At 38.4% G+C, this 15,274-nt stretch overlaps 1 protein-coding gene across 14 annotated transcripts in view; it reads left to right on the plus strand.

The window, feature by feature from the left end:
- Positions 1 to 15,274, plus strand: part of SYTL2 (synaptotagmin like 2) — a 57,107-nt gene that overhangs the window by 32,581 nt on the left and 9,252 nt on the right. For 4 of the 14 annotated variants that reach the window (XM_038139365.1, XM_038139327.1, XM_038139317.1 and 1 more), the window contains 8 exons: positions 850 to 922; positions 1,509 to 1,608; positions 2,633 to 3,511; positions 4,129 to 8,172; positions 9,755 to 9,856; positions 10,817 to 10,870; positions 12,470 to 12,517; positions 13,578 to 13,672. In XM_038139365.1, coding sequence (XP_037995293.1) covers positions 850 to 922; positions 1,509 to 1,608; positions 2,633 to 3,511; positions 4,129 to 8,172; positions 9,755 to 9,856; positions 10,817 to 10,870; positions 12,470 to 12,517; positions 13,578 to 13,672 — 5,395 coding nt within the window. The other 10 variants (XM_038139371.1, XM_038139344.1, XM_038139380.1 and 7 more) reach the window with 8 other exon arrangements.

Genomic DNA, 15,274 nt, shown 5'->3' on the forward strand with positions numbered 1-15,274 from the left:
CCATATTGAAATCCATGTCTAGCTTCAGTCTTAAAAAAACCAAATACTTTTTCCTATCTGAGATGTTTAGGTAAACTAAAATAGTAAAAATCTATTTGGGAAAAAAATCTTGCATCATTCTGCAAGTAGATTAAACATTTTTAGAGGTAATATAGGAGCTGTATCTTCTAGCTATTTTAATTTCTCCATATCTGGGCTATACTTATTGTCACAAGTAATAACTTACTTCTCTTATGCTATCAATCAAAAAAAATTATACATCTCAACTGAAAGAATAGCTTATAAAATGTATCTCTGAGGGATGTGTTGTCATTTGTGAGATGTCAATTCTTTGGTGGTGATGGTATTCCTCTGTTCTTTCTGACTTTGACACTTTGCAAAGCTCTGGCTTTTAATCAGATTTTGACACTTCCTCCAGTTTGATTTCTGTCCTAAAAGTACAAATGTAGGACAAGGATGGAGATGGCAACACTGATTTTGTTTGGAGAGTAGCGATATTTACTGTATTTATACAGTATTTACTGTAAATATAAATTATAGATTTATATTTATGTTTATTTTATAAAGCTTACTCAGACATCTAAAATGTATCAAAAATGTGGTTTCTGTCACGCCAAGTAGAACTTGTAGAACTTGTATTGAATTCTTTAACAAGTAAATGCACTTTTGCAAGGAAACAAAGCAGCAAGAGTATCCGCTTTGCTATAGGAATGAGAACAGGCTAAATGGAAAAACTCAGGTGCCAAGTGTTTATGTTTGAGTATGTATAAGTGAATCTTTGTTTTGCTTTTCAAAAAGGCTTAAAGTCATGTCCTGTTTGCTGAAGTTGTTATATATTTTCCTTTACAGTTCTAAAGAAGTACCCCCTGTGTTAAACAAGCCAGAGGAAAGACCTGTGAAGGCAACAGTCTCATCAGTAAGGGTATGACTGGTACTGAATATGGTGGAAGTTATTTGCTTCAGTGGTAAACATAAGTAAAGCTTTGAGAAGGAAAGATAATAACTTGTAAAGACATAAGGGTTGGTTTGTTGTTGGGTTTTTTTTTGTTTTAGAGGGAGGTAATGAAAGCCACTAAAGGTTCAGCACTAAAGTGCTGCTACACCTATAATTGCTGGCTGGTTTTTCTTAACATTATTTCCAACTATTTGAACTATTTCCCATAATTGAACTATTTGTTCAACTACTGAAAGCGATTGGCTTGCTCTGTTCTAATATCACAGAATTAGAGATAAAATTATTTTTCTTGCAAGAACTTGGAATTTTCAAGTGTCTTTAAATGGTGGCTTATCTCTGTTGTTGGTGAGTTTAGAAGAACACAATGAGGTTATCACTGGCACTTCTGATCTTTTCCTCTTCATGTTGTTTAGTTTTTTTTGTCATATATCCAATTTAAGAGGTATGCCTTCAGAATCCTTACTGATGGAGGGGGAGGAGAAAATCACTGCACTTGTGTCTATTTTATGATGTAAGAATTTCACTGCAACAGTAATGTTTGTTCCTTTTTTAGCAAAGGAGAAATCCATTCAATTCCATTGTATCAGATGATAACTTGAACAGTGTGGAATCAGAAGACAGACCAGTCATTGTACCTCAGCTGTCAAAGAAGGGTAAATGAACTTGTCTGGTAGATGACTGTGCATTTCCTGTAGGTTTATATGGGAATTATTCTTACTTCCATTGTTTCTTTCTGTAAGAGATCAAAACCTTTTTTGTCTTCAAGTATAGAGAGCTCTCAACTAGCTTATTTCAAACCTCATCTAAAGCATGTGAATATACTCAGGAAATGGCTGTGCACATAAGTAAATGGATTTTGCTTCCTTTCTTTTACTCATAGTTTTAGTCAGTACTAAGCACTCCATCTGGGAGGGCTGCTTGTCCTGAATTGACAAGAGGACAGTTGATTTCCTTGAATTTGGCATAGCTGTCTTTATGACCTTCCAATCATTGCTGCTAATTAGCTTGACAGAAGCAGCCTACCTCTCTTTGGTCCATACTTTTCTCCTTTGTTTCCTTAGTCCTGTTTATTATCCTCCCTTTCCAGCTATATTTTCTGAAAGCAAGTTGATGAGTGATTAGGTATCACAATACAGGCATTTGAAGTTGTAATTTAGAGTCATATGTGGCTGTTACTCTCCTGTCTCTGTTGTGAAGCATACTTAACAGGAAGAGGAAATATTTGCATAGTAGGAATAGAAAACCCTTCATCTCCCTGCCAGGAGATTATTTCTGCATTTGCCTTGTTCCACATGAGTGGAAATAGCCAGTTTCCATTTTTGTAGGTTGCTGTTTACATTCTGACACTGAAGAGGTATATGTGTATTCAAAAGCTGCCCTTCCCTGCAAACTTTGTCCCTTACAGGAATAATGCTGATAAAAAAACTTGATGTGCTCTATTTGGTATCATCAAATAGTTCATGTTTCTAAAATAAGAAATAATTGCAAGCTTTTAATTTGCTAAACATTTCTATTACATAAAATTGAAATCAACACCTGTGTAAAATTACTGTGTTTTTGCTGCAGTTTTTTTTAATAAACCAGTATAATCACTGCATTTTAGATCTGCACTCTCATATCTTTCTGTTTATACTGACAAATGTCACATAAACTCATGAGCTCTTCTATGTCTTACAGAAATTTGGTCACTCTCAGAAGACAGCCCACCTAAATCAAACTTGCAAAATGATGAAACAGATAAACCTGAGAAGCCTTCTGTAGAACTTACTGATGAATCACAGAAGGAACTAGTTAAGCGTCCTGTCCCAAAAGCTAGGAAACTAATTCAAAAAGCAGCAGATTCTGTATCTCAAAGAGAAGACCTTGTTCCCAAAGCAACCAAGCAGACTGAGAGGGTTAATGGCATTGGTACCCCACCCAGGGGCATCCTGAAGCGCAGCTCAAGCTCAAGTTCCACTGACTCAGAAGTTCGGGTCAGTCAGGCCTTAGAGGTTCAGAAAAAGAATGGTCTTTCTACTGCAACTATTTTTGAAGGAGAAGGTGAGAGGAATTCTCTTACAGAAGAAGCAGAAAACTGCACACAAAATTCACTGGAAAAACTGAAACAAGTGAGGTTTTCATCTAGCTCAGGTAAAGGAAAACCTCTGCAAAGCCCACAGCTACACCATAGTAAAGAAAAAGGAGAGCATGATATCTTAAAACCTGACAAAAAAAATAATAGTGAAAATTATGCTGTTCAATCATATTCACTTGGGGATAAGCAAATTTCTGCTGCAAAGCCTTTGGGAACCTATTCATCAACTTTAAAAATGAAAGCAATAGATGGCTTACAAGAAGACACATCTGCATCCAGCCCTCATGACAGTAACAGATCAGACTTCCGGGTTATTGAAAGCTTCCAGACAGATACAGTTACTCCCAAGAAATTTGAAAGTCCACAGAAGACCTCCAGCCTCCTGTCAAGCAGCAATAATGAACGGAATGTTGATAAGACACATGAAAAAAAATCCAACCAGATCTTGAGCCATGAATCAGAGTCACACAAAAGCTTTACTGGTAAGAGTCTAATAGAAGTGAAGAATGGAATGAGATAGGATGTAACACATATTCATTAATGTGGATCACTTGTAGCTAACAATTAACAGCTGGGAAACAGAAGTAATAGGAATGTGCTACTCCAGGAATTGCTACTGCAGAATTAAATAATCAGTATTTTTTTGTATACTTTTATGATCTCCTACTGGTCATCTTATCAGAGCCAGTATAGGCACCTCTGTTGTGGATGGTATTTTAGTGCAGTGCTGCCAGTTGTCCTTGAGAGTAATTCAGATGTGACTTAGGGATTTGCTTATGGGACTAAACACTAATATGCTGGAGTGTCATCCTCTGTGTGTGTATCACACACCGCCTTCCTTCAATGAAGGCATTTCCTTCAAGAATGGGTTTAACTCATCTTCTTGGCTTGTACCCTCAAAAGCAATGATTCCAGTGGGATGTCTCAGCAGGAATTTTCTTCCCTCCATTGCCCATAGTATGGTTCTTTCCAAAATCAAGAGGACAGAGAACTCTTTTCTCCACTGACAGTTTAAAAAAATTGAGAATTTTCTAGGTAGACCAAACATTTTGAGTCATGTATCTGATTCATAACTCTGATAAGTTTGTTTACGTTGTAGATGGACATCAACTTTTTGCTGAAACAGAAGCATGTGAGGCATCCAATACCAATTCTACAAGTCTTCAACAAGGTAAGCCTGATCTTGTTGAGGAGAGAGATGCTAAAACCATTTTCAAGCCTGGCAAGCGTGCTGATGAACTCATGAAAGTGGACGATGAATCTGTGTCAAAAGTTTTAGATTGGTTTAAAAGAAGTTCTAGTACTGAAGATGAGGAAGTTGTATCAACAAAGTCCCAAGGCAGGGAGCCCAGAGAGGAAGTGGATGTGTCAATCAGAACAGCAGTTCTTCCTACAGAGCACAGTGGGCCTGGTGTGCATGGAAAAAGAGAAGATACAGAAGAGAGACCATTTGGAAAGATTAAACAACAGAGCAGAATTTCATCAACATCCTTTACTTCAGAAAATACACAGCCGATAAAGGAAAAGGTGAAGCCTAAGACAGGGGAAGCAAATGAGAAGCAAAATGATAAATTGTTAACTGAATTTGATTGTACAAGAGTTGAAGAAAAAGAACATGGTCAAGAAATCAAACAACAAAATATAAAATCAAATCTCTTGGAACATCAAGGGCACAAGCTACCAGCTCAGAAATGTGAATCGGAGAAGGCAATACAAGAAAAAAGAAGAATAAGGGAGATCAGAGCATTCTGGGAAAGGGATAAAGCTATCCCCAGTCATGGAAAGAACGAAGTTAGTATCAATGCTGATGCATCAGGTGGCCGTGCATTTACAGGTCTCGGAGAAAGTGACCAACTAAAACAATCTGCAGTGTATCTACCTAAGGCATTGCATGATCAGAGCAAGAATACATCAAGAAGTCCTGAACTAAGTTGTGCAAGTCAGGCTTCAAGAAACAAAAGATACCATTCTTTTGAATCGGGACCAGGCCGTGCATTTGGAAAACCAGAAGGGACACTTCAATCTGATGAACTCCCAAAAGCCAGTTACTTGCATCCCAGAGCTGGTGTTACTTCAGCTTCCTCAAAAAGTGAAGATGAAGATGAGAAGGAAACTCTTAAAGGGAAAGTTGCTGCTTTGTCCCAACAGAAGCCCAGCTTCCAGGTTTTGTCTTTAAAAGAAAAGATGAATGAAAAGTCCAAGAATCAAATTTTAGATCCTTCACACTTCCAGAGTCTGAGAAACTTCTGGGATACTGGAGTTAGATTCCAGAGTAGCATTGACAGGGAAGATGATTCTTTGCCAAATAATACTAGATCAATAACCTATGAAATAAAATCAAAGCAAGATAAAAAAGGCAGAGATAATGTGAGCAAGCAAGGGTTAATTCAACAACAAACCCAAACATCTGAGAGAGAAATACCACAGAAACTAGATTCTGTGGTATGCAAAAAGTCTCTAGGATCTCCTATCCTAAAGGGTCTGAATGTGACACACACAAGAAATACAGACTCTCTCCAGCTGGACAGACAACCACTTATCTCAAAATCCCAGGAAAAGATGGGTCTTCCAGAGCAAGAAGTTAGAGACTGTACAGAAAAAATAATTGTTTCATCAAAAGATCATCATGTATCCTTGCAGCTCCATTTACCTGGTGATAAAGATGCTTTAAAGGACACAGTAGTAGGTGATAAACTGTATTTACCCATAGAAAAAGGGGAAAACAAGACTACTCCTTTGGATAAAGAGGAAGTTGCAGAGACTGTGGATAAAGTTGTTCTACCTAAAGGTGAGCTTGATATATTTAAATCATGTCTAAAGAAGCTAGAAAAGGAAGCCTCTGAGATGTCATGTAGCTTAAACCTCAAAGAAAACCTTTTAAAAGGGACATATTTTCAGTCAAATCAGTGTAAGGTCTTTGAGAGAACAGGGGACAACAGTCATGATATTTCTCCTGATGATCAAGGAGGAGAAATAGGTAAAAGTACAGGACAAGTGAATGTGTCCTCAACAGATAAGCATGAGAGCAGGAAAAGTCTCAGAAAATTGTTTGGGGAATTTGAACCTTTTTATCTACAATATCAGGCAGCAGACAAGGATGATACTCTTGAGGGCTCTCAGAGGCCTCAAGGTGGTTTGGAGAACCTTCTCAAAGAAACCCATATGTCTCAACCTTCTGAATACAGAAGGGTGGGAATGAGAACATATGATGACTCAAATAGTATATCACAAACCAGCTGCTGTGTACAATCAGCACACCAAGAAGCTACTGGTCAGCCTGAAGAGGTTCATGATCCCATAGAGAAGTCTGTAGCTGGATCCAAGGTCAATAGCTTGAGTTCTGCTCTAGAGAAGTTGCTTAAGGAGGCTTCTGAAGCACCATCTCCTACACCCAAACATGCTGACAGCACACCATGGAGGACTGCTGAGGGGCAAGTTAAAAGGACAAGATATGAACACGGTGGAGAAGTGCTGCAGGACATCAATGAGACTGTAGAAAGGTCTGTTGCCCCATCCAAGGCCAGTGGCTTGAGTTCTGCTTTAGAGAGGCTGCTGAAGGAGGCCTCTGAAGCACGACCTCCTAAACCCAAATGTGCTGACAGCACAGTGCAGAGAACTGCTGAGGTGCAAGATAAAGGCATGACTTGTGAGCATGGTGAAGAGGTGCTGCAGGAAATCAGTGAGACCATAGAAAGGTCTGTTGCCCCATCCAAGGCCAGTGGCTTGAGTTCTGCTTTAGAGAGGCTGCTGAAGGAGGCCTCTGAAGCACCACCTCCTAAACCCAAACGTGCTGACAGCAAAGCACAGAAAACTGCTGAGGTCCAAATTAAAAGCACAACTTACGAGTGTGATGGGGAGCTGCCACAGGAAATCCATGAGATTATAGAAAAGTCTGTTGCCCCATCCAAGGCCAGTGGCTTGAGCTCTGCTTTAGAGAAGCTGCTGAAGGAGGCCTCTGAAACACCCCCTCCTAAACCAAAACGTGCTGACAGCACAGTACAGAGATTTCTGGATGTGGAAGCTGAAAGCCCGACCTATAAGCATGGTGGAAAGGTACCTCTGGAAATCAGTGAGAATATAGAAAAGTCTGTTGTCCCATCCAAGGCCAGTGGCTTGAGTTCTACTTTAGAGAGGATGCTGAAGGAGGCCTCTGAAACACCCTCTCCGAAGCCCAAATGTGCTGACAGCACAGTACAGGGGACTGCTGAGGTGAAAGCTATGAGCACAGACTATGGGCATGATGGAGAGCTGGTGCAGGGAGTTGGTGATACCACAGAAAGATCTGCACTGTCCGACACTGAATATAGAGGGTCTGATGTTAATTTTCAGAATCCATTCAAAGAGGTCTCTGAAACACCAACTTCTGTGCTGGAAAATATGGATAAGAAAATGCATGATAAAATACAGACTAGTATAAACATACATGTTCCATATCCACGAGACAGAGATCACCCTGAAGAAATACAAGAAACGATAGAAAAAACTTATGTTACAAATACTGCAAAATTTGGTGAATTCAGTCACTCTTTAGAAAAACTCCAAGAAGCATCTGCAGTTTCATGTCCAATCTCCAAGGACTTATATGCTCAAGAAGAATTTGAGGATCATACACTTCCCTCAGAAAAAGAGAATCTATTCATGACAAGTTCACAGCCATATAACACCCTAAGTAGCTATGATACACAAATGAAGATAGTTCTCAAAGAGGGAGCTCCAGAAAAATATGTCAAAGCCTCAGTTAGTGATACTGCAGTAAGTGAAATTGAAGCTTCTGGTCTTAAAAGAGATGGAGCTACTAATAAAATAGGAGAGAGAAACATGGTTCCAGTTGATCTTCATCCTTTGGAAGGCAAGACCAATATGGTTGTAGTCAAACCATTTGAGATAAATGCAAAAAGGATGAATGAAAGCACATTCTTGGAGGCTTCTGAACAGAATTCAGAATTTCAAGCACTCGTGAATTTCAGAAGAACAAGTACACCACTTAAAGATGAGAGCAACTCCCCCCAGCCAGAAGAAGCTCAGTTCTGCCTAATGTCACAGCATGAGGATAACAATGAAGAGGAAGGCAACAACTTAAATTTGGGATCCAAGTTTTCAGATGAAAACTCTGATTCCCACTCTGGAACAGGAAGTTCAACTCGTGAGCTATCTGATTTCTAAAATTCGTGGTGCTGAGTTAAACATGGCTACAATAATTTTTTTGTATCCGGCTTGAAATATATTAATGGAAAGTCTGTGTGGTACTTTCTTAATTGAGGCATTTGGATATTTGCTTGGGAGGGGTAGGAAGAACTAATTAAGCTGTTTGATTGGAAAGCCTTTAACAGACACTACATTTGGGTTAGCCTTTTTTGGTAAGGATAGTTTAGCAGCATGAATCAATTTAGTCTTTGTGATTTACACTTTTCTTATCCCATGTGACATTGCCTTCAAATTAATAAATTTGTAACACTCAATCTAGTAATCCCTTCAAATATACTGGATTAAAAGAGGAAAAAAATATCAGTGGCTCACTGGGTTCATTCTTTAGTTTGACTGGCTAGTCTCCAAAGATAAATGCTTATCAGTGGAATATCTGGATATAAGGATAATACTCTGTGCTGTTTCATTTAGCATTGCTGCCTGTTGCACTGAAAAATGGCGATATCAATGAAGAGGTCCCTTTACTAGGATTCACATTATTTGGTTGAATGGCAGCTCTTGTCATTGTGTAGTGTAGGATAGTCATCAAAGACCTTAAGGTAGAGGAGATAATTTAGCCTTTTCAGTCTCATACTGAGAAACTGGGAATATTTTCTTCTCCTGCAGAATCTGAGAAATATACAAAGTTCCCAGGGCCTGCCAACTTACATCCAAACCTGTTTGGAAAGTGGGTTTCCAAAGAGAGTCAGGGAAAACTCAAGATAAGTGAGGAAAAAATCATACGTAATTTGTTTCTCCCATAATTACAGGCAGCAACACTGTGATTGGTGGAGGGGGAGGAAAGTGAGATAGGGAGGAAGGAAAGTCAGAAAGATTTCTGAAGGAGCTAGGTCTGTCTTGATTCTGCTTTTGGAGACAATTGCATAACTTCAGGGCTCCAAATAGATCCACAGTTCATTTTCTGTGGGGTGGGTTGGTTGTTTTGTTTGTTTTTTGAGGGTGGTTTTGGGTGTGTGTGGGGAATTGGTGTTCGCTCTTTTGTGGTTTTGGTCAGTTGGTTTTGTTTGGTTTTGGTTTTGTTGGGGTGTTTTGGTTATTCAGGCATTGAAACAAAATTACATTCACCGTGGAAAGACTATAACAGAAAAATTTGCACAAAGGAAAAAAAAACTAAAATTTTATTTTGTGCTGATTCATGAAAAGATGGTTACAAAATGGCTACAATCTGAGTTTATCCTATATTACTCTTAAGGAATTGAGTGCAGTAGTTTCCCCAAATGCTGTTATTAGTCAGTAAAGATAGACCTATACCTACACTTGGGCAAATCCCTTGTCTGTCAAATCACTTATCAGACTTGCCTGTCTCTCTGATGACTGGAGGTGTTTAGAGGGAACAAGTGGACACTTAAAATTAGATGTTTATTTTATTTTGAATTTATCTTGTATTTTCATTGAATGTTCACTGTCTTTGTTAACTGTCAAAATAGATTCTCATGAGAAACCTGTGGTTGGTTCTTCATTGACTTGCTTAAAGTGGCCTGCCTGTGTGTGCAGTGTTCATGTGTTTTGTCTTGTAACAGGTTCTGAAGAAGAATTAAACCCTGTTTTGATGGCTTTGAAAAGGAGTGCAGATAGGAAAAAGCCTTCCAAAAGTCTAGAGGACATTCCATCAGCCACCTCAAGTGAGCACAAAGCTTGTGTGTGTCTCCTATGACCCCCAGTTTGGCTTAAATGTGTTCATGCTAGTCTTCCATACAGCCCTGCCAAGTTGTGGCTTTCTTCTTTGTTTTTGTTTCACAATAAGCAGTATGGCGGTTGTACTTGGGAACCAGATTCTTTTCTCATATGTTTTAATTTTCAGTTCTTGGTGTTCATTTTGGAACAAGGCTGGTCTGTGAAGCAGACGTCTTCCAGGCGTGCACTGTGTTGATCAGTGTTTCCTGGATAGTTTTTTTCAATTATAGAAGTATTGGTAATTACCCAAACCAGTAATGAGCAGCTACTGTCATTGCCTCCTGGTTGCTGGCTTGTGTTGAATAAGTAGGCAGTGAAAGCATGAAAAACTCAGTTTAGTAATGGTTCACCTGTGTATTCTAGCAGTAAATATATCAATCTCTCTTTAGGAGAATACAGTGAGGTAATATTATACTTAAAATTAATTCCCAGCTTCCCTCAGTAGCCACCTTGAATTCCTTGGCTTTTGTAAAATTATTATTCCTGTCTCGCTTCACCCTGCCCCTGAGTGTTTTCATGCTTAGCTCATGTCTAATGGGGAATACACAGACTGAACTTGCATTTGTGAACTGAAGCATGGAGATGTAGAATTTTGAAAGATACTGGCAAGTTGTTCTTCTATTACTACTTATGCTACTGCTTGCTTCTAACCAGTTTCTAGGTTTTAGGTGTGCACTAACATTGTAGCAACAACATGCTGACAGAAACTATGTCACCATGAGACCCCTGCTTGGATATAGGCTTTGAGGTAGAAAGTCAAGTAAAAGCCTCTTGAATTTAACCCTTCCCATGGCTCTGCTGGTTTGTCTCTGGTTTTGGTCCTCATTACTCTTAATTTTGTGATTATCACTGCCATCCATTTTATACTGAATAACAAAGTTTCTAACTGTGTTATTTTTCCTGAACAGATAAAGAAAAAATAAATAAACCAAAGGAAGAATTAGTTCTTAGTGCTGAAGATGGTAAATATCATGTGTGTCTGCATGGAAGTTTGTTGCTTTTTTAATGGCCTCTGTTTGCTAGTGAAGTTTTTTTTGTTGTTGTTTTTTGGGTTTTTTTTTTTTTGGTGGGGTTTTTTAGTTTGTTTTGGTGGTTTTTTTTTGGTTTGTTGGTTTAGTTTTTTTTGTTTGGTTTTTATTTACCAAACATTATATTGTGTTTTTAGATTTGGTTAACCTCGGCATGGCTGGAAAGCTTTTGTAGAATTCTGTTGTGGTGTTTATTCTTAAGGAATCTATGTATGTCCTCCTGTATCTGTAGAAACTGTGCCACTTAGCAGTGTATTCTTTTGGCCTTCAGTCATTCAGTCCATGAGTTATTGAAATCATAGGGAGCTTTGAAAACAAGCTCAATTGAAAGAAATTTGCCTCAGTAAATATTCAATTTGTCTGTTTATCTGATGCATTTTAAAATCCAAGATGACTTTTGCTAGTGCAAGACACCCTTCAGAATACCTCAATTGGAAAGGAACCTCTCTTAATATCCCTGCCTTAGTCCTATAAAGTAGCATTATTCTAAGCAATAGATGAACTTCTACATCAGCTACTGCTGATATCATCAGTCCATTAGTGCCTTATTTAACCTTACAGTTAAATTTTTCTATATACCTTTAGAAATTCCAAATCTAAGAAAAATAAGAACTCCAAGAACGTGTCAAAATGAATAGATTGAAAATCATCAAATAATATTGAATATAGTGGAATATAGCACACAATTCTTTATTTACTGCATTGGAGCACTACAGTTTTAAAAGAACAGTTGTGTGCAATTGTAATTTTTATTTCATGGTTTAGATGCTTTAAAGCATGCCAGTGGCCCTTAGTAGCAATAGGATAATCATAGCATATTAGAATACCTACAAGACCCAGTAAAGTAGCAGGACTTAAACACCATCCTGCACTCTGCTTTCAAGTAGAGACGCCTACTGAAAGCCTGTTTTTGCATTCAGTGTCAGTGTTTAGAGACTAACCTGAAAAGAGCAGGGGGAATTTGAGTTTAATTTGTTAAGACTGAAGTTAAGAAAAAATGACACAGGGCCAAATTGATGGCTGTACAGGCAGAATAAGGCAAGTTCTCTTGGAAAGACTGTTCTTTTGGAACAGTGAAAAGACTGAATTTTTAGCTTGTACACTTATATTACACTCATATTTTGTCATGATATAGCTCTTCAAAGGAGAACAGCAATGCAAAACACGGAAACAGAATCATAGAGTTGTTTAGGTTGGAGAAAACCTTTAGGATCATCAAATGCAACCTTTAACCCAGCATAGGCAAATTCACCACTGAGCCATGTCCCTAGTTCTGAATTTATGTTTGCATAAACAGAAAGACTCCATGATGGACCAAAATCAAACAGACCTAATGCCCATACAAGCTTAATGCCTAAATCACTACTAACTATTGGAAGGAAAAAAACTCCACAATGTTCATGTGGTCTCTGGAAATAAAAAAAAACAAAACCGCCAAAAAACCAGAAAAATCCCACATATTAAGTATATTGGTGCTATTTATAACCTTGCAAAACTGTGCTGCTGAATGACTGTTAATACTGCACTGAGCAGGTCCAAAACCTGATCAGCATCAAGAGAGGACTGAAAATGAAGCAGAAAGTGAGTAATAGGATTCTTCCAGCAGATACTGGAGAGACTTTCCCTCTGACAGCTGAACTAATACATTAACAATATTTTTTCATTTAACATCTGGGCTAGATACTTGCTGTAAGCACTGCATCTAATTACATACTGACAATAACTGATCTGTTGAGCACTGGATGCGTTTTGACATCAAAAGCTTTGCAGAAGTTTCGCTCACCTTGCAAACAATCCCACTATGTGCAGTGTTTCATTTTATGCAATAAATATGTGCTCCTGTAGGTGGCTGTTTGTTGCCAAATCATTTTCTGTCACATCATATTGATGCATTTCACAATGTGTATCCAGTTCATTTTTGTGTATTATTAAATATAAGTGGGGCTAGAGCATGAAAAATTCTAAGGATCATGAGCTTACTGCAAACTGGATTTTTGCAAACCTAGCTTGTGCAATTAGGTCTTGTACAGTGAAAGAGCACAGAAATGAGCTGCAGTAGAGGTATGCAAGTATGGAAGACAGAGAGTGCAAAAAAGTGCATCATTAATAATACATGCATCTTATAATTAAGTAGGAATACTGGCAACTTCCTTGGTTAGGTGTAGAATTTACTTGATTTACACAAATTTGCCTATTGCAGTTAAATAGAGTGAGTAAATAGAACAAAGTTTGGCTTCTTACTAAGAATATTATGATAATTCTAATGTCAGTGATGATATTGTTAGTGCACAAGTGTGCTTATTCTTGTTCTAGGAAGAAAATCTAGAAGGTAATCTGCAATGTTTTCTTCATCACTTTTGATCAGAATTTGCTTGTAGCACCCAGGCTACCTCATATCAAGCAACATTCCTGGTCCTGTCAAAGTTTGTTGGTCACTCTTATAGACAATGCCAAAGTAGATTATTCTTCCTAATTATAGCTTCTCTGAGTCCTGTGGGAGGGAAAAACCCCTTGCATCCAAACTGGTTGTGCATGTGCATGTATTTCATTCAAAGTGGTTTGCTCCTGTGTCCTGTTGTGGAATCTCACTGTTCTGATGTACAAACATGTCTTTGAAGCCTTTTGAATTACTGCTTTTCAGTTTCCACAGTGACTTCACAACCTGATAAACCATTTTCCAACCCTGAAAAACTCAAAGGACTGAGCAAGTCAGTACCATCATTCTTACAGGAAGAGGTAAGCTCCATCTCTGAAATGTTATCGTTCAAGTACCTGACCATTAACTATGTGCAAGTAAAATTTCAGAACTCCCAACAACATGCTATGCTTGATTATTGTTGTTATCATCATTATGGTGTGAACCTTGGAATGAGTTCTGAGGCCATATTCTAATCTCCTAAAATGACATCGAAGTTTGAAAGTGATAAGCAGTTTGAACTGTCAGGCCTATGACATCTATGATTCTCTATCAGAAGAATCACAGAATGGTTTGGTTTGGAAAGGACCTTACAAGACCATGCCATGGGCAGGAGCACATTTTACTAGACCAGGTGTCTCAGGGCTCCATCCAACCTGGCCTTGAACACTTCCAGGGGTGGGGACAGCCACAGCTTCTCTGGGGAGCCAGTGGCAGTGCCTCACCACCCTTACAGTGAAAAACTTATTCCTAGTATCTTATCTAAACCTAACATCAGTTAGTTTAAAGCCAGTTCCCCCTAGTCTAATCACCATATAGCCTTCCCCTGTAGGAAGACTTAGGATTTTTCTGTCTTTCGAAGAGTCTGTGTAACCAAACTGATTATCCACACTGCTTAAGTGTTACTTCACTCTCTGGATTTATTTTGTGCAGTCCCAAACAGCAGTCTCCAAAGCAATTTTCTCTCAAGAATCTTTGCCCTAGGTAGGCTGGACATTATTCAGTCCTTATCGTTGACCTCTGAACAGAGGAAAAATCCTGGTCTGCTTTTACTTAACAGAATAGACATAACCAGATTATATAAGCAAATTGAGAAAGTCTTTATATGCTAAATGTTTATTTATATAAATAACTATTTTCTTAATACGTGTGGAAACTGTTGTTTACTAATCCTGTATCTGTTATGAGAAGATCTATGACATCAGTTCAAAACTGTTTGAAGGAGTGAGGAGACCTTGTAAGTTGTTCCTGGGTGGAATACAACAGGAAGATGAAGTTGTCCATAACAGCTTGCATAGGAAGGCACATGTGGGAAGAGGAATCAATTCTTTAGTGAAGAAATAGCATTGGGATAGAATGGGGTTGTGAGTACATAACCTGATAATGACCAAGGAAACAAAAGCTGCAATTCCCTCATGGAAAAGCAAAGCCCCACTTCCCTCTTGCAAGAAAGAATTTGCAAAAACCATTTGCTGTATCCAGTGCTGCTCTCTGAATGTTACCTTCTGGCCAGCTGCCCTTAAGAGAGAGGCACTGAACTGACAGCATTTTCTATTTAACAGAAAGGAGTGGTAAAAGAACTGAGCATTATCAATTGCATAGGTTATGCATGAGACAGTGACACAGAGAAGTTGAGTTAAATTGTCCCAATCACCTTAATTTTGTAATTTTTCTTTGCTACTTGAGATTTAAAACAGACAAACAAACCCCCGAACCTAGTTGCATCACTGCTTAAAAAAATTATCAGTGTAGGCTGTTAATCAGAAAAACTCCCTTTCAACTTTAAATGCATGACCTAATTCTAGAAATATTATTCATGTTGCACTACAAGGGAATTTAAATTCAGACTTCCACTGAGTCTCAGCCTGCATTAAAATTCTGTTTGTTTGTTTGTTTGTTAATTTTCCTTGTGACTATAAAGA

This window comes from Motacilla alba, chromosome 1, assembly GCF_015832195.1.
Source record: "Motacilla alba alba isolate MOTALB_02 chromosome 1, Motacilla_alba_V1.0_pri, whole genome shotgun sequence".
Lineage (NCBI taxonomy): Eukaryota > Metazoa > Chordata > Aves > Passeriformes > Motacillidae > Motacilla > Motacilla alba.